The 17,763-nt window shown below is 38.9% G+C and overlaps 4 protein-coding genes across 4 annotated transcripts; all 4 read left to right on the forward strand.

Annotated features, from left to right (window-relative positions):
- LOC106175595 (cAMP-regulated D2 protein) lies at window positions 1-3,273 on the forward strand. The gene is made up of 5 exons (XM_013557665.2): window positions 1-359; window positions 716-845; window positions 1,252-1,441; window positions 1,670-1,800; window positions 2,003-3,273. Exons 1-5 carry the CDS (start codon window positions 127-129, stop codon window positions 3,041-3,043), a joined length of 1,725 nt encoding a protein of 574 aa, XP_013413119.2. The 5' UTR covers window positions 1-126; the 3' UTR covers window positions 3,044-3,273.
- A 647-nt stretch (window positions 3,274-3,920) lies between these two features.
- Window positions 3,921-6,153, forward strand: LOC106175568 (cAMP-regulated D2 protein-like). The gene is made up of 4 exons (XM_087008785.1): window positions 3,921-4,255; window positions 5,090-5,219; window positions 5,584-5,773; window positions 6,113-6,153. The coding sequence occupies exons 1-4, from the start codon at window positions 4,038-4,040 to the stop codon at window positions 6,151-6,153; spliced, it is 579 nt and encodes a 192-aa protein (XP_086864911.1). The 5' UTR covers window positions 3,921-4,037.
- Window positions 6,154-6,214: 61 nt separating this feature from the next.
- LOC147763229 (cAMP-regulated D2 protein-like) lies at window positions 6,215-7,780 on the forward strand. Its single transcript, XM_087009738.1, has 2 exons — window positions 6,215-6,340; window positions 6,629-7,780. Exons 1-2 carry the CDS (start codon window positions 6,272-6,274, stop codon window positions 7,640-7,642), a joined length of 1,083 nt encoding a protein of 360 aa, XP_086865864.1. The 5' UTR covers window positions 6,215-6,271; the 3' UTR covers window positions 7,643-7,780.
- Window positions 7,781-9,749: 1,969 nt separating this feature from the next.
- Window positions 9,750-17,553, forward strand: LOC147763230 (uncharacterized). Its single transcript, XM_087009741.1, has 10 exons — window positions 9,750-9,865; window positions 10,237-10,563; window positions 10,815-11,081; window positions 11,768-12,007; window positions 12,224-12,532; window positions 14,389-14,646; window positions 14,893-15,075; window positions 15,278-15,535; window positions 15,781-16,434; window positions 16,965-17,553. The coding sequence occupies exons 3-10, from the start codon at window positions 10,877-10,879 to the stop codon at window positions 17,045-17,047; spliced, it is 2,190 nt and encodes a 729-aa protein (XP_086865867.1). The 5' UTR covers window positions 9,750-9,865; window positions 10,237-10,563; window positions 10,815-10,876; the 3' UTR covers window positions 17,048-17,553.
- The last annotated feature ends 210 nt before the right edge of the window (window positions 17,554-17,763 follow it).

The raw sequence follows: 17,763 nt of genomic DNA on the forward strand, positions 1-17,763 counted from the left end.
AGGTGATTTACGGTGTGATGAAGAGATATAATACCCTTTCACACATACATATTTGACACTCCCGGACATTCAAATCGAGAGAGAGGGAGGCACACTAGTATAGGCAAAGTGTTAAAGTTTGCTAAGATGCAAAAGACGAGCCGTTATCTTTTTCTCTGCGCCTTGATTGTAAACATTGATCAGTTGGTCAGTGTTAGAAATCCGAGGTCAACTTTGAGGTTCACTTTTACAAAAAATGATGAGAAGCCTAAAGGCCCCGTGGTAGTGACAACAGAGGGGTCTGTACAGGGGATATACCGCGGTGCGTCCAAGGTATTCTACGGCATCCCCTTTGCCGAGCCTCCTGTGGGAAATTTAAGGTGAAACAGGCGTTCAGTTCATTGTATGTTCAGAATGATGAGAATTTCAAAACCTAATTTTGTGTACTACTTTCTTCTTCATTGGTCACGTACGCAGAAAACAAATGTACCTTAAAACATGTATGAACAAAAGCTTGAATACAATACATTGGAGTAGTTATTTTAGAGACGATAAAGGAATTTAAGCTGATAGGATAAAGTTTAAACGCATATCTGCTTAACTTGACTCGACTTTCAGACATCACTGATAATTTTTATCATTTATTATGTAGACACATAAATGGCATGGTAGGATATTAAAAAACTTCATCAAGTAAATTTCAAAATATGTTTCGTCTGTTTTGTGAATTAAAAAGATGGCGCCCTCCACAATTCAAATCATCTTGGCATGCATCAGGGAAAACGCTGCTTGCTGATGTCGTACCCCCCGCGTGTCCACAGACGTCTTGTGTGTGGCACAGTCCGCCGTTTATCTGCGTCAATAAGGTAGAACAACTTATGCATTATTTATTTCTGTCCATTAAAAATCTAATTTTATTCTTATTACTGGGCAAGGGTATGTCATTCTGCCATTGGGAGATGAAATTTTGGACGGATTCAGTAGGTTGATCATAGAACTTTTGATCGAGTTTGCCACTCCTTTAGAAAAGTTGAACAACTATGCATCGTTTTTGCACATGGACTTCTAGAGTGTATCTGAATCTCATCTTAATTTTGTTATTTCTAAACAATGGGAATATGTGTCACTTTCTGTTTTTGCGTTGTGTTTATTCATCATCATACCGCAAACCTATTTTTAAGGCCTCTATGCCCCAACTAAACATTTTAATTTAAAAATATTTATAGTTTGTTTTTAAATCTTTTTAACAAAATTTTTTTTTCAACATTTCAGACATCAGAGGACTGCCTTACTCTCAACATATTCACGCCCAGTGGAGCATCATACTTCTCCAATCTCCCAGTAATGTTTTTCATTCACGGCGGGCAGTTTACGACAATGAGCGGTGGCTCCCCCTTATGGAACGGCGAGACACTAGCCAGCATGGAAAACGTTGTGGTGGTCACCATCAATTATAGATTAGGCAACTAGTTTTCATTATTTTCAATTTATTTATTTATTTTCGATTCTATACGCAAGTTCGCCGAGATAATTTCAGTTTTTCATAAAATTTCATTTAAAATAATTTACTTATGAAAAAATATTGTATACGTTAGAGGCACGGTCTGTTCGTTAAAAAAACTTCCTGGAATAAAAAGCGATGTGTAGAATGATACAAAAGCTATCATCATGTATCTGTTCTCACATGAAGGAGCCCTGGGGTTTCTGTTCGCTGATGAGGGATCCGACGCACCCCAAGGCAACTACGGAGTGATGGACCAGCGTTTCGCTTTGGCATGGATCCAAAGGAACATCAGAAATTTTGGCGGTAACCCTGATGAGGTTGGTGTTCCCAGATGTCATGCACCTCTTGAATGATGTAAAACAAAATAGATTTACTAATATAGGCCTATGAGTTACAAAGTCACATTGATTAGCATTTGAAATATTTACGATTCGATTTACATAAACCAGATGGTCATTACCTATTTGAAATATTAACTAAGGCTTTCTGTTTTCTTTTGAAAACCAATCACACACACAGGTAACAATATTTGGCCAAAGTGCCGGAGCCCAATCCGTGGCTCTTCACATGACATCTGCCAAGAGCTCCTCTTTGTTCCGACGCGCCATTGTGGAGAGTTCCCCGTTTGCTATCCACTTCAAGTCCCATTCTGAAGCGAAGCGTTTAGGCAAGTACTTGATTCAAGCGCTTGGTTGTCAACATGACGTCGTAAACTGTCTTCGGAACGCTTCTGCTGACGCGCTCGTGACCGCCGAAAATGTCGTCTCGGTGAAGGTAGCGTCGCTCCAAGTTCTAGAATTTTTTGAGCAGTGGGGACCCTTCATAGATGGCGTGGAAGTGAAGGACCAACCGCTTGACGCCTTTATGTCCGGGAACTTTCAACGCAAACCCATCATGATGGGCATTACAACGCAAGAGGCTCAGTCATTTGTATATGCCGGGTTTCTACACAACGTAAGCGAGACTGAATATCGAGCAATATTACTAGCTACTTTCCCAGTTCACATAAGGTCTGTACTTTCTACGTACCCTATTGTAAGTTCAGGAGACCAACGCCCTGCGTTTGTCAATATCTCTACAGATTATGCATTCATCTGCCCAACAAGAGCTGCCGCGAAAGCCATTGCAAGAAGATCGTTTTTATTCCCATATATATGGATGTACGTCTTTAATCAAACCGTCGCACCTAGATTCTGGTCCAACATCACGTACTGTTACGGCCATGTGTGCCATGGTTCGGAACTTCCTTTTGTGTTTAATCCAGGTAATAATAAGGGCTTTGAATTATCAAAAGAGGAACAAAAACTCTCCCATGCTATGCAAAAGTACTGGGCTAATTTCGCAAGGACGGGCAATCCCAACACTCTGTACCCGGCCGGCGCCAATCCAAGACAAGGGTTCAACGATGGAGTCACCAGAATGAAATTTTATGACAAATATTGGCCGCCTTTTCATTCCCAGACGAACTTCAGCGTCCTGGAGTTCAAAGCTCCAATGGGTTCTGTAATGTATGACTTTAAAACGAAGTTGTGTGACTTTTGGGATGGTATTGGATATTGAAAATGACTAAAAAATTGACATTTTAAGCGATTATATGGCATCAATAACACCGAAAGATAGTGTCAGTAGGCTTTAATTATGATACTCAGAATATAATAGATAATAAAATAATGTTTTAATAAATGTAAAACTGCGTTTTATGTCTTTTAAGTCTTTGTCATAGCACACTGTCCGTACAAAGACCTGTTGCCAGAAATTTCCAAGGATATCCTTTTTTCTTTTTTCTTTTTTTTTTTTTACACCCATAGGCTATTTCCTAAAAAAAAACGACATAGCACCTTGATCAAATTTTGATTCAAAAGGGGCTTTTTTTCTGACCAAATGTGTGATTAAAAATAAACCTTCCGTGAACCTTTCTTGCCTGACAACACCTTTTAGTCTCTTATCTCTAAACCCCCCACGTTGGTGATCGTGTGATGTTTGTGTTATTAGAAATCACGTCAACCAGAAGACGACAATGTAGATTATAGGTCAGAGATAAAGTTCCCTGCCATCAGTCGATGTCGTAACCAGGTGAATGAACTGTGAGGTTCAAAGATGCACAATCGGTAAATGTGCTATATATTGTTACATGAAACAATTATTATTATTATTATTATTATTATTATTATTATTATTATTATTATTGTCAACAGCAGCTCGATCTTGTAGGTGCTAGATATGTATTGATATGTATAATAATAATAATAATAATAATAATAATAATAATAATAATAATAATAATAATAATAATATATTGATGACTTCCGGAATTTGCAATCAAGTTGAAAATTTGGAGTATCATAAATGTCAATGATAGAACTAAAATGTCAACTTTGGCCTATTGTTCGACAAAGTTATATCACGCTGTACTGTATCTTCCGTGCCCAGCGTGTAAATAGAGTCAACTCGTAAGAGTTGAAGTCCACTGTCTAAACGTTGGATGGAACAGGGACAGACGTCTGTCCTGGGATGGAATTTGTAGCATAGGAAGATCATCCTGCGCTGTCTCAATATGCAGCAAACATATTTATTCTTCATTTTCCTGGCTCTGGAACTTGTGCACTCGCCTTCTGGTGCACGAGCATCACGTTTTGTGGCATCAAGTGACGTCAGTAAGGGCCGAGGCCCCGTGGTGGTCACTGCCCAGGGGCCCGTACAGGGTATTTATCGTGGATCTGCAAACATCTTTTATGGCATTCCGTATGCAGAGCCTCCGGTAGGGAGTTTAAGGTGGGTCAAAAGACATACATGTTAAGGAAAAGCGCATGAACATTTGTTATTTCTTTCTTCAGATTATACCATGCCTAAATCTGAATATAGGTACATGTAAACAAGATATGTAATCAGTTTGTAACCTACTTCAGGCGGCGTGGTCCCGTTTTCTCATCGATACGGAGGTAGTGCCAATCTAGCAGCAGACTTTATAGAAGACCTTATAGGCGTAGTTTATTTCTCATTTATCATGATGATGAGGATGTTTAAAGAATCGTTGCCAACCCATCCTTTTGAAAAGCATAATAAATTTCACTTACTCCTGAGCGAAATGATTTTTGGGGAATGAGCACATTTTAAGAAATAGCTGACCAAATTAAGCCGAGTGAGATTAAGTGCAAAGTGTTAAATCAAAGTTATATGTTAACAATGCACATCACACTAATGATACCAGATAAGTATTTGATTTCATAACAAAGTAAATTATGTTATCACGAAGAGAAGATTTGACTTGAAACACTAAACTGGGGGGGGGGGCATTTTAAGTGTATGGTGCCCCTAATTAAGTACTGTTATACATGGTCAGTTGCCGATTTAGGGGGTCAGGAGGGCCAGCGGACCGGAGGGTCCTTGAATAAATCACACCAAATAACGTCTAGCTGAATCATAATTCTAAACCGTACCAAATGGCACCGTTTGCCCTCCAAAACACCAAAATTTACGGGTGCCCTTGAGAGGCCCCCGAACCCCATGCCAAGGGAGCGAGGGTCGGTTTCGCAGCCAAGGCCGGTTATTCCCAAAGAAACCAGACCCCACCCCCTTCAAATAATGGTGATTATAATAATTTTGCAGGTGGAAGCCGCCGGTCCCTAAATCACCCTGGGGCTCCACGGGGAGGACGCTGCTGGGGACCACGCTACCCCCCGCATGCCCCCAGGTGGGCTGCACGTGGTACACGCCACCCCGGGGCTGCATCAATGTGGTGAGGACAGGAGGACGCTGAGCACTTTCATTTGCCTAATTTGAATTAATAAACAATACATGATTGTTTTCTCTAATTGTGACCAGGTTTATTTCTAATAATAATTATTTAATTTTCATATAAACCTAGATTTGTCTTATTTTATTTGTAATTTATGTTGTTCATACAAGTTGCCATATTATTAGTATTATCATCATTATTAACATTGATCCTATGCACATCAATGTCAATAGTGTCCTGAACAATAACACTTTTCTGCTACACATCCTTTTACTATAAAAAATGACAAAACAACGTCATATTAAAAATATATCAAAACGCTATACAACTCAAACACGTTGATACCCTTCATGTCTTTCTTCAGACGTCTGAGGACTGTCTCTTCCTGAACGTGTTCACACCTCTGAACGCCACCAACCTTGCCCACCTGCCTGTGATGGTGTTCATTCACGGGGGCCAGTTCACCATCCTGAGCGGGGCCTCCCCCAACTGGGACGGGGAGTTTATGGCCAGTCAGGGGAACGTGGTCGTGGTTAACTTTAACTACCGTCTGGGTAAGATTACTGGTACAGAATACAGAATGTTTGTCACTGCATGAAATAATAACATTGATAATTAATAATATGCATGTTTTTAAAATAAATTTATATATAGTAATACAGATAATAGAAATATACGTGTATTTGTAATATATTTATTTTAAAAGTCTAAAATACATTAAAGAATTTTCAACAGACTGTACAACATATGTATAATTGTAAAACTTTATAGATAGTATATACATATATAGTATAATGCAAGTTTTACTACAGGAAGAGTTATTAAAAGTAAAAGTAAAAAATCTAAGATTTCACGATGTAATATAAATTATTCTGAAAATATTAACATTACAGGTAGTAACACAGAAGGTAAGTTTGATTTGAAGACTATGTAGAACACAATTGTACATGTGACTATGCACGTGTTTGATTTTCCTTCTTTTCATCCCAGGTGCTCTAGGATTTTTGGTAACAGGAAAGAAAAGTGACTCCGCACAGGGCAATTATGGCATCATGGACCAGCGCCTCGCCATGACATGGGTGCAGAAAAACATTAAAAACTTTGGCGGGAATCCTGATGAGGTAGGTATATTAATTGTACCAAGATTTCAAAATAGAACAAAACATAGAATGTATTCCATGAAAGAGTGTACTTAAGCAGAGCTCATATGACCAAAAACATCGAAGTTCAACATATTCACCATTTTGCTATCTATGAACACAACAATATCTGCATGCAGTTTAGCAGTTAACCTAAATTCATTTTCAATTGAAAATGAATACATGTTTAATTCAAGTGTTACCTGTACATAAGAAACCCCGGTGTAAGAAATAGGTAATATAATGTACCACTTAATGATGACATTCTAGGTAACCCTATTCGGACAGAGTGCAGGTGGACAGTCGGTGGCACTTCACTTCACCTCGGAAAAGAGCAACGCTCTCTTCAAACGCGCCATCGTCGAAAGCGCCCCGTTTGCCCTCCCATTCAAGAACTACGGTGCTGCCAAACTACTCGGAGACTATCTTGCCGACGCTCTGGGTTGCCTGCGAGAGCATATGGCCTGTCTTCGTAACGCGTCCGCCGATCAGGTCGCCTGGGCCGCCGTAAAGGTAGCAGAAAGCGTGGCTTCACTACAGCTTCTTGAATTGTTTGAACCATGGGGCCCCTACGTTGACGGCAAGGAAGTTTTGGTACAACCTATACAAGCTTTTTTAACAGGGAACTATCAGAGAAAGCCAGTTATGATGGGTTTTACCAGTGAAGAAGCCCAAGGTTTTGTCTGCGATGTTTGGAACCGGACCTTAACAGTTCTAGAATATAAGGCGGTGCTTTTGGCCACTTTTCCTGAACACGCGGCTGAAGTTTTTTACATGTACCCACCATTACCCACGGACGACCAAAAACCTAGACTTGTCACATTGGCCACAGACTATTTATTTGGCTGTGCAACTAAGGCGGCCGTAGAAAGCATAAACCACAGCACTTCCCCAGGCGCTGAGCCTGTGTGGTTATACGTATTCAATCGCACGTCCAGTCCTGCAGGATGGGGGAACGTCACGTTTTGCTACTGGCACGTATGCCATGGCGCCGAACTAACGTACGTATTTAATACCGTTTCTAAAATGGGATTCTCGTGGCCACCTGGTGACCAAAAGTTGTCAAGCACGATGCTGACATATTGGACTAATTTTGCTAAAACCGGGAATCCTAATAAAAGTATCCCCCCTTTAGTATTAAGTTCCAGAACACTTGATGACGGTTGGCCCCAGTATAACAAGGACACCAACTTAAGCGTACTGCAGTTTAACGTGCCAAATTGTCCTGTCATGAATAACTGGAAGCCAAAGCAATGCGATTTCTGGAACAAAATTGGATACTGACGATGGCATTTGATTTATTCTAGGTAGACTAGTGCGTGTAGTACGTGTCTTGGATGGTCTTTCCATTTCATTTCGTTCTAATAAATACTGTATGTAATCGCTTTATCGAACGCATTAATTTGTACTTTCGGATAAGAACGACATTGCGGTAGCAGTTCTAGTTGTGATTGTGATCCTAGGATGCGCTAATGCAGTGGAGTGAGACAACCCGCTGTTGATAGGTTGACGGCACTAACCAGAGTGCATTGCAGTAGACGGCCCCGAAAACCTTTGAAAACACATTTTATGAACTAGATTCTACCATTAAGATCTACCTGTTTAAATCCGTGACTTAAAACAAAGCAACAGTGTGAAAAATCTGAATAAGGCATTAAGTTTGTCTTATTCTACATTAGTTAAATAAATGTGCGTTATTTCAAAAATATATTTAATATTGACGATTGAGTTGATTTTCATAAATCTAGGTGTAAAAATCCAATCCGTTTTCTTAGATGAAAAAAGAAACAGAAACAAACATTTATCACCGAAGTTGTTCATTCGTTTTCTCACAAAGCTGATTAGGTTTGATTCTTAACAATGCTGTTATGTGTTATTATGTAAAAGTCTGGATGTATCTCATATTTTAGAGCTGTGATATCATGCCTAGAGACCGGGAAAACAAGGTGCTACCTGGCATTTCCCACGGGTATTACACAGTTATCTTACACTGCTACATCAGTCAACATGCCACTAACAGGACATCATACATACAGTATATCTAAAATAAAGTATTTGAAATACCTCTGCTTGTACATGCATAAGAACTGTTAGAAAATATTGCACAATTAATTGGGGCAGTGATCTTTAAATCTGTCTTTTTGGATGAAATTAACAGATTTAAAAAAGAAGATCTTGCTGTACAATGTAACGCAGAAGATAGGACGAACATTTCGCCATGTATTGATAGTATTTGAAATGTCAGTTTACTGTTAATGGCTATCTTACTTTGAATACAGTTTAGTTTGCGTGTCTTTGAAAAGCTGCAGATTTCAATACTTCTTCCTTGACAGTCGACTAACCGATTAATAAAAAAATTACCCAATTATAGATATTGATTATGATATCATTCTCGGCTCTGATAACCTGTCACCTGTTAGGATCTGGAGGAAGTCATGGTCAGATTATAGTGGGACACAGGTGTTCAGGTTTAAAGTGTTTTTATTCATTATAAAAGCAAGTGATATTTTGATGTGATGCAGGGAGAAAGTTTATTCCCAGTCATTTTTCTCGTTCTTTTGGTGAACTGTGCTAAAGGTAAGAATTTCGTAATTTGCTTCAAAATACACTTTCGAGACTAATCGAGACATCGAACCAGTTTCCAGCTATGAGTTCGACACATTGCCTCACGCGTGTGTATTTGTGTCTACGGGGATAAAAGACCTTTTTCTTGTGTGAAAATTATTTTCAAATTTTATTGAAAGGGAAGACATATTTCGAGCGTAATATCTCGGGTTAGAAAACTGATGAATCTGAATATTTTTTTTACAATCGGTCGTATAATTTTGATTCGATTTTATTTTGTACATATAGTACACTCTCAAACAAAGAGCATTTTTCATTCATTGTGGAAGCAAGTGTCTTTTCACTCCAATTGTATTGTTATGGTAGCAATAAGCCTTCGCGTGTTCATTGAAAGGCGTATTCTTTTAATTGGAAATTCTATGATTTTATTGCCGATTTTCAAATATAATTATCACTAACGAATTACCAGCCATATACAGTATGTTGGGACCTAGATGTTAAGGGGGGTGAAAAGAACTTTTAAATAAATGTAAGGCTATACCACTTGTACATGTATTACATGTATCTCTATAAGCCCAGATCATTTTCATTCTAATACTAACTGTTCTAGTTAGTTAGTTTTACTCTATATACAGCAAAACGTCAAGTCACGCCAATGTTGTTTTTATGAATTTTCTTAACTCTGTGTACCATTGTGTGTTAGTTTCCCATGCCGAGAAAGTACCATATCGCTTCACTTTGTGCAACATTGCATGCCAAACCATCTTGTTATGTCAGCTTCAATATCTGTCCACTTAGGGTAGCATCTCATCGTTTCAGTGTCAGGATGGTCTTGTTACGACTGCTACGGCTCCACGTGTGCGTACATTAAGACCAATCCAGCCGTAGCTGCGAGGTGTCAGACTGGTTTTAGATGTTTCACCAGATTGAAAGCGGACGGAGGTACGGTTTGATTTGCATGTTTGAGGCGTTTTAAGTAGAATACGTGAAGGCTAAACACTCCTTATCCATTAAAGCTTTTTTTTTATTAAAGTGGTCTTTTTATATTGGATATATTTTATATATCTTATATATTTTAACTTACTTCAAGAATCAAAACATGTTTAGCACGACACTCAAGTGTCTAAAACGAAAAACATAAATAGAAATGGGGTGCAAAAAGATTAATGTTAGAACCAGTTAAATTCTAAATTTATTTACACTATTTGCAATAAATTCTTTATTTTAATTTTCTCAATTTTTTTCTGGGGGGGGGGGGGGGCAGGCACACTTCTTATGTCTGAAGATAATTTGGTTACGTATATGGCTTTCAGTCACTGTCCACAATAAAGGTTGCTATAGTCATAGCGGCAGTCTATATGGGGTTAACCTGGACTATGACGGATGTAGACTCCAGAAAATCTACGGCAGTGACCAAGTACTCTGTCTTTGCCGTGGGGAATTATGCAACGCTGACACCAAAAAAGCCATTAAGACAACAACCCAACCCACAACCCCCAGTCCAACAACTACCAGTTCAACAACTACCAGTTCTACGACCATTTCCACAAAATCGCCCCCTATAACGTCCAAGCCAGCGATATCGACAACCAATGATGGCTTTTTCACTGTTGCAGAACTTGGTATCACAACATTCAACGGTAAGAACTTATGTCCATCTTGATATGAAATGAATTTAAATTTGGCACCTGTCAAGCTATAATGTGTCTCGATACATTACACTGAATCCAACATCAAAAAGGGAAGTTTTTCAATTGCTGCAAAGTGCACCACTTCCAAGTAATTTCGTTCTGTAATATTCCTATTCTTAAAGATATCATTCAAATATTGATTTTAAAAACTCTAAACTAGCTTATCGATTCTCAAGCATACGGTACATTATATCTTAAAGGAAAACCAGACGTTGAATGTGTACTAGAAAACAGGTATCCGAAAACGCAGCACTTCCACGCTATGCACGGCATATCTCACAGGGACTGTAAAGCGGCCTGTAGCGTTCTTCAAGGCTGTGTTGCTGCGGCGTATCATGATGACGAGAGGGGCCAGGCTTTGAGCACTCAATGTCTGTTTTACAACGCGAAGTTTTTCACGCCAGATACAGAGATACAATTTCTTCTTCAGTGGAAGCTTTTCACAAGTAATGGGAACTGCTTCAGAGGTATTGCTTTTTATGTCTCCTCATTAATAGCATATTCACAAAAATTGTATTCATATTGTCATTTTCATCCACACAAGTGGATGCATATGTTACAGTGAAATAAACTAAACTAAACTAAACTAAACTAAACTAAACTAAACTTAAACATTAACCCAAGCCAAAGGATAAGTAAATGACAAACACAGATATAGTGTTCGAAATTTGGCTGGTAGCGGCCGCTTTTCAGCTGGTACTTAAGAAGCCTATAGTACTTCCTCGACAATATTTCCATTCGGAATATCGGCAAGATCCCTCTTCTCAAAACCAAATGGCGGTGTTAAACCCGGTTCCTTTATCACATATGACCATATTTTGTTCAGTCAAAATTTCATGAAAGCTTTTAATCGCATCATTTTTCGAAACAATTATAACAGCGAATACAGATGAACAATAAAGCCACTCCCTCTCAAATCCTTAATCCGCCAGTGTTAGAAAAAATATTTAAAAAAATATTTTAACCGCCCTGACAAATTTATATGTGTATGATAGAATTAACGATATAATAATGGTGGCAACCAATCTTCAGATCACCGTAGTTGCATTTAAAATAAAAAATTGGTCTTCGGGTAATTTTATAACACTAAACTGCCCTCGAAATAAGCTCAACAAGCCAACTAATCACAAGGTAATAACTCCTTTTCTTACAGCTTCTTGCAGGAACTCCGTACAGATAAACAACCACATTTTGCCTTCTGTGCCGATTAAGTCTTTGGTAGGAATTACGATAGAGAGTTGTAAAGCAGAATGCTACGGCAATCCTAAATGTCTTGCCGTGTCATATGAACACGTCACCGGTAGCTGTGAAGTTTTTGGAACCATGAAAAATACCGCGGCGAAAGCGCCACCTTCCGGTCGTGGGTGGACGTCTTATGTAAAATCATGTGTAGGTAAGGTAGAGTAGCTCAAAAAGGATTATATCAATAGATAAGATATTTTCATAAATAATAGTAATAATAATAATAATGGGAAGAAGAACATTACATCGCACACAGTTCAGTTCGTACATTTCAAAATTACTCGTATTGGAAAAATGTTAAAAGCGAAGATGTGATCTAAATTTGTAACAGAAACGTAAAATAAACAGAACAAAATGAACATTTCAGACCATGGTAAGTTCGCGCTGAAGCCGAAAACGACAACTACCCAACCGACAACAACACCAACCCTTCCGACAACAACAACCCAACCGACAACAACAACAACCCTTCCGACAACAACAACCCAACCGACAACAACAACAACCCAACCGATGACAACAACTACCCTACCGACAACAACGGCAAGTACTACAACGACAACTACAACCAGCACTAGTAAGTCCACTGCCGCAACCACATCAACAACCACGAAGACCACGAAATCCACCCCCTCCACGCAGAGACCAACCATTGCCATTACGACAACAGCTAAAGGTATGTGATACACGTGATACATGGACGAAGTGCGACTATTTCAATTTCATAAACTTATTATTCTCTGAACGCAAAAATAGACGTGCTTCTTTGTTCAAAAAAGACGAACACGCATTCAGAAAAGATATGCTTATGTACAGACTTGACATTTAATATGGAATATTTTTTTCCAAATCATTTTTCATCAGTTTTTTCCTATTTTGCTGACTGATAAATGAAAATAAGGCTTAAAATTGGGTTTTAATAACTTTTAATTATCCTTTTGATGTCATTGTGTCTTCAGTTAATTAATGGAATTCGCCAGAGAGGCAAACAAAAACACATTGCCTATTTTATGTCATACGACAACAATTAAAAGAGATATTTTGGATCTCCATATTTTTCAAATTATTTTCTGTAAAAGAGTTACACGCCTCACAAAGAACCCCCATGTCAGTGTCTAGTCACAGTAACGGTCGCTGTTACGCTTGACCTCTTCTGTCTGCTACCAGCGCTCTCAAGGGGCAAGGCATTCCTTGGGTTAGGTTTTTAGAGTTAAATCTGGAATAACATTCCAGGCATCGGTCAAAATCTGTCCAATTTGGTCAAGTTTTGTTGTAGGACATGTAGGCCATTGATTCGGCGAGTAATGGCCTACCCACATATTGTCTATGTGGTTCAAATGTGGCGATTTTGATTACCAAGGTAGCTGCTCATTCCCTTGGTTCTGTAAGTAATCTGCTTTTAAAAGTGCTCTGTGTGTACCGGCAATTTCACCGTGCAACCTAAAATTGTTCCTAAGGTGCCCCTATCAAATGATTGTCAAGTGGTTCCCAGATTATTCCTTTATTTGATCTGGTTCAGGTTTTCGTGGATGACCATCATTGGTGTTTTGGCACCAATGTGGTATCCGCTCCAATTACCGACGCTGTTAATGAACTTAGTCACTTTAAACGCGGCACACGCTTAGTTGTTGCCCTCTTCTGGATGTCTGTAAATTCTGTTTTGACAAGTTGAGCGTTAAAGGTGAAAACTGACCTCAATAAAGAAAGCCACGAGTTTTCAGTGTTCACCTCAGAAACAGTCAAGGTCCCCAATTCATTAGAGAAACATACAGCGATGTTTTGCTGTTTACAGTGGGTTCCCCCGAGGTCGTCTGGTATTCTAACCAGCTAAAACCAGTTTGGTATTCGCTAAGGGCCTTGAAAAATGCGTTTTGGTGGCAATTAACCCCTCATTCTGAACGGACTGGGTGGTTTTTTGTTTAGTTGCAACAACATATCCCGACAGACAGTACGTCCTGTACCCTGGTGGTAAGATTTCAATACATTGGGTGTGGTCTCTGTGTAGGTGCATCAGTCTAGACATTACTCTTTAAAACTGTGCGGACCGTTTCGTTTGGCGCAATTATCTGTCTGGCAATGCCTGGCTTTTTCGAGCCATTCTGCCACAGATTTACATATTTGCGGAGCAGTGCATAGCTCATTTCACACCTTGCAAAACTGACCACTTGCATGCCAAATTTCAAATTCTTCTATGCAGTAGTTACCGACATATGGATACTTTTTTGGAAGAACCATGCTTTGCCAAAGCCAAGCTTTAACCTGCCCAAAGGAGCACTAGCCAATTAAATCACTGCATATTACATAATGCAGCAGCGCAACAAACCTGGAATTCAGTGAGTTGGAAGCGACACACCTGACTACACACTTCTCCATTCACATATCTTATATGAGATCTGAGTTTTTTGAAAAAAGGATGCATTTTTACCTAGGCATACCTTCGAAACTGAAATATTCCATATTAAATGTCAAGTCTGTAAATCACACCTTATGTTTACATGTAATAATAAAAATATCTTTTTTTTGTTTGCACAGATGTCGAGTGTGTGATCAAGGGACTCTTTCCAAAAACTCAATTCTCCTACTTCCAACATGGGATATCTCCGGCCCAGTGTATACAAGCTTGTCGTTCTTTTCACTGGTGTGTGGGTGCGGTCTACCACAACAACGAATTTGGAACACAGCTAAGCACCGAATGTTTCTTCTACAATGGGAAGTACTTAAACCGCAATACTACGATCCAGTACCTGTCTCAATATACGATGTTTGCCACAGGAGAGAACTGCGATGGAGGTGAGAAAAGAATACTTTTCAATATAAAGAATATTTCGTCCTAAGCATTTATGGCGCCAGTGTAAGAAGACGGGTTTTAATGGGCTGTTTAATATTATCCTCATTCATATACTTATTACAGTATTATGTGTTCTTGTAATGATGCCTATTATACATATATTATTATATGATTAAACAGATTCACAAGTGAAGTTTTAATTCTGTTTTGTGTAGTCACCATGATTATATTTTCATTGTTTAATTCAGTATCAACCACCACTGTGCCCAGCACTGGAAAACTGACACCTGTATCGAAGACTGCATTTAAAACATGGACACCTTTTCCTACCACAACACAACCAACCACCACAACAACAACAACCACGATGACCACGAAATCCACCCCCTCAACGCAGAGAGCAACCATTGCCATTATGACAACAGGGAAAGGTATGTCATACATGTGATACATGGAACAGGTAAGGCTATTTGAATTTCAAAACTTATCCAAACGAAAATAAGAAAGACCTGCTTCTCTGTTCAAAAAGAAGACTACACTCAAACAAGATATGGTTATGTAAATCACACTTTATGTTCACATGAACCAGTAAGAATATCGTTTTTTCTTTTTTTTTTTTATTATATGTATCAGATGTCGAGTGTGTGATCAAGGGACGCTTTCCAAAAACTCAATTCTCCTACTTCCAACATGGGATATCTCCGGCCCAGTGTATTCAAGCTTGTCGTTCTTTTCACTGGTGTGTGGGCGTCGTCTACCACAATGACAAATTTGGAACACAGCTAAGCACCGAATGTTTCTTCTATGATAGGAAGCACTTAAACCGCAATACTGTGATCCAGCATCTGTCTCAGTATACGATATTTGCCAAAGGAGAGAACTGCGATGGAGGTGAGAAAAGAATACTTTTCAATATAAAGAATATTTCGTCTTAAGCATTCATGGTACCAATGTTTTAAAACGACGAACTTTAATGGAATATTTAGTATTATACCCATTCATATACTTATAACAGTTTTATTTTTTCTTTGAATAATGCACATTATATATATAATACATTTACGCAGGTTCTGAAGTGAAATTTAAATTTTGTTATGTGTAGTCACCATGATTATATTTTCATTTGTTTAATTCAGTATCGACCACCACTGTTCCTACCACTGGAAAGCTGACTCCTGCATATAAGACTACGTTTAAAACACGGATGCCTATAGCTACCACACAACCTACCATAACCACCATACAACCTACCACAACCACCACTACATCTACCACAACCACCACTCCACCTACCACAACCACTATTAAACCTACAACCACCACCACTACACCTACCACAACCACCACACAACCTACCACAATCACCACTACATCTACATCTACCACAACCACCACTACATCTACCACAACCACCACTAAACCTACAACCACCACCACTACACCTACCACAACCACCACTATACCTACTTCAACCACTACTACATCTACCACAACAAAACCTACCACAACCACCACAAAACCTACCACAACTACCACTACACCTACCACAGCCACCACTAAACCTACAACCACCACTACTAAACCTACCAAAACCACCACTCAACCTACCACAACCACCACTATACCTACCACAACCACCACTAAGCCTACTACCACAACAAAACCTACCACAACCACCACAAAACCTACTACAACCACCACTAAACCTACTACCACAACAAAACCAACTACAACCACAACATCAACCACCACCCCCACAACTACAACTCCAATAAGAACTCCTCCTCCAAGTAAGTAAAACGAAATTTTATGCTATTGTATTATTTTTTCTGTTTTCTGTGTGAACATCCATTTTTAGTGGTAAGCATTTATGGCGCCAGGGTATTACTGTTACTACCACAACACAACCAAACACCACCACAAAGCTACAACTACCGCAACAAAACCTACTACAACCACCGCTAAACCTACAACATCAACCACAACAAAACCTACCACAACTACCACTAAACCTACAACCACCACAACAAAACCTACCACAACCACCACTAAACCTACAGCCACCACAACAAAACTTACCACAACCGCCACTAAACCTAAACCTTAACCTAAAAAGGAGACTATTCGGCTGCACTAAATCATATATTTGCCTCCATACAATTTTGCGTATTGTTAATCGTTGTCCATAACGCTCCCTTTTTGGCATTTTTTCACTTTTCATTCAATCAATTCAACTACAGTTGGATATGACAATGATGCCTTGTTTTCCGATATTCTACATGTAAAAACCGTGCGCTTAATTCTTTATGTCTATATACAGGTGCCCTGACTAAACCGACCAGCCGGTCCCTGAGAAGTTACTGCAAGGAACTAGACTGTAGCAGGATGACCCCGCCACCTTAAGCAGCATCCAGGAGCATCCGGCAGATCCGTTTATCCAAATGCCACTCACTCTGAAATTTTTGAGTTTTCTTAAAGAAACTTCAACTGGATGCTGTGAAAGAAACGGTTTGAAGTTTAAGTACATGTAACTGTTATCTCCAGCAAATATTGAGGGGGGTTTATGAAGTTACAGTTGGTGCAACATTCACAGATGGTCTTATCATTCTACACAAAATTGCAGATGCCTCAGCCGAAACCTATCCAGTAAGAGGAGAGTCTGTACTTCTTGTATATATACTCTAGCTTATATACGTGTATATAAGACCTTACAGACGTATCTAATACAACTTTTATAAATCCCACTTTCTGCACCTACCCACACCGCAAACCGTTTTTATTCTTCCTCAATATTTTGCTAAAATGTTGTTGTTATCGATAACGAGGGTTGTTCTTTGATTTGGTGTTAACTGAAAGGCGGGAATATTTGTCAATTCAGAAATAAATGAATCGAATAGTTATTTATCAAATATTCACTGTGTTTTTTATTAATTGGGTCAAATGTAGTATGAAACTTCTGAGTTCAAAATTTACTATCGGTATTATGATGCAACTTATATCCTGCTAACACAGATTACGATAGCTTTTGTTGCTTACACTTCTATCTGTTTTTTATTATTATTATTATTATTAATCGGGCAGTGAGATATCGAACAGAAAATCGACCAGGTCATGAAAAA

The sequence above is a fragment of the Lingula anatina genome, chromosome 3, assembly GCF_051362555.1.
Source record: "Lingula anatina isolate TDL-2025a chromosome 3, LinAna3.0, whole genome shotgun sequence".
In the NCBI taxonomy this organism is placed as follows: Eukaryota; Metazoa; Brachiopoda; class Lingulata; order Lingulida; family Lingulidae; genus Lingula; species Lingula anatina.

Coding starts and splice junctions, on each gene's coding strand:
- LOC106175595 (XM_013557665.2), top strand. CDS start 127: ATGCAAAAGACGAGCCGTTATCTTTTTCTCTGCGCCTTGATTGTAAAC. Junction 846..1,251: donor CGTTTATCTGCGTCAATAAG/GTAGAACAACTT, acceptor TCAACATTTCAG/ACATCAGAGGACTGCCTTAC. Junction 1,801..2,002: donor TTGGCGGTAACCCTGATGAG/GTTGGTGTTCCC, acceptor TCACACACACAG/GTAACAATATTTGGCCAAAG.
- LOC106175568 (XM_087008785.1), top strand. CDS start 4,038: ATGCAGCAAACATATTTATTCTTCATTTTCCTGGCTCTGGAACTTGTG. Junction 5,220..5,583: donor CCCGGGGCTGCATCAATGTG/GTGAGGACAGGA, acceptor GTCTTTCTTCAG/ACGTCTGAGGACTGTCTCTT. Junction 5,774..6,112: donor TAACTTTAACTACCGTCTGG/GTAAGATTACTG, acceptor TTAACATTACAG/GTAGTAACACAGAAGGTAAG.
- LOC147763229 (XM_087009738.1), top strand. CDS start 6,272: ATGGACCAGCGCCTCGCCATGACATGGGTGCAGAAAAACATTAAAAAC. Junction 6,341..6,628: donor TTGGCGGGAATCCTGATGAG/GTAGGTATATTA, acceptor ATGACATTCTAG/GTAACCCTATTCGGACAGAG.
- LOC147763230 (XM_087009741.1), top strand. CDS start 10,877: ATGCACGGCATATCTCACAGGGACTGTAAAGCGGCCTGTAGCGTTCTT. Junction 11,082..11,767: donor TAATGGGAACTGCTTCAGAG/GTATTGCTTTTT, acceptor CTTTTCTTACAG/CTTCTTGCAGGAACTCCGTA. Junction 14,647..14,892: donor AGGAGAGAACTGCGATGGAG/GTGAGAAAAGAA, acceptor TGTTTAATTCAG/TATCAACCACCACTGTGCCC.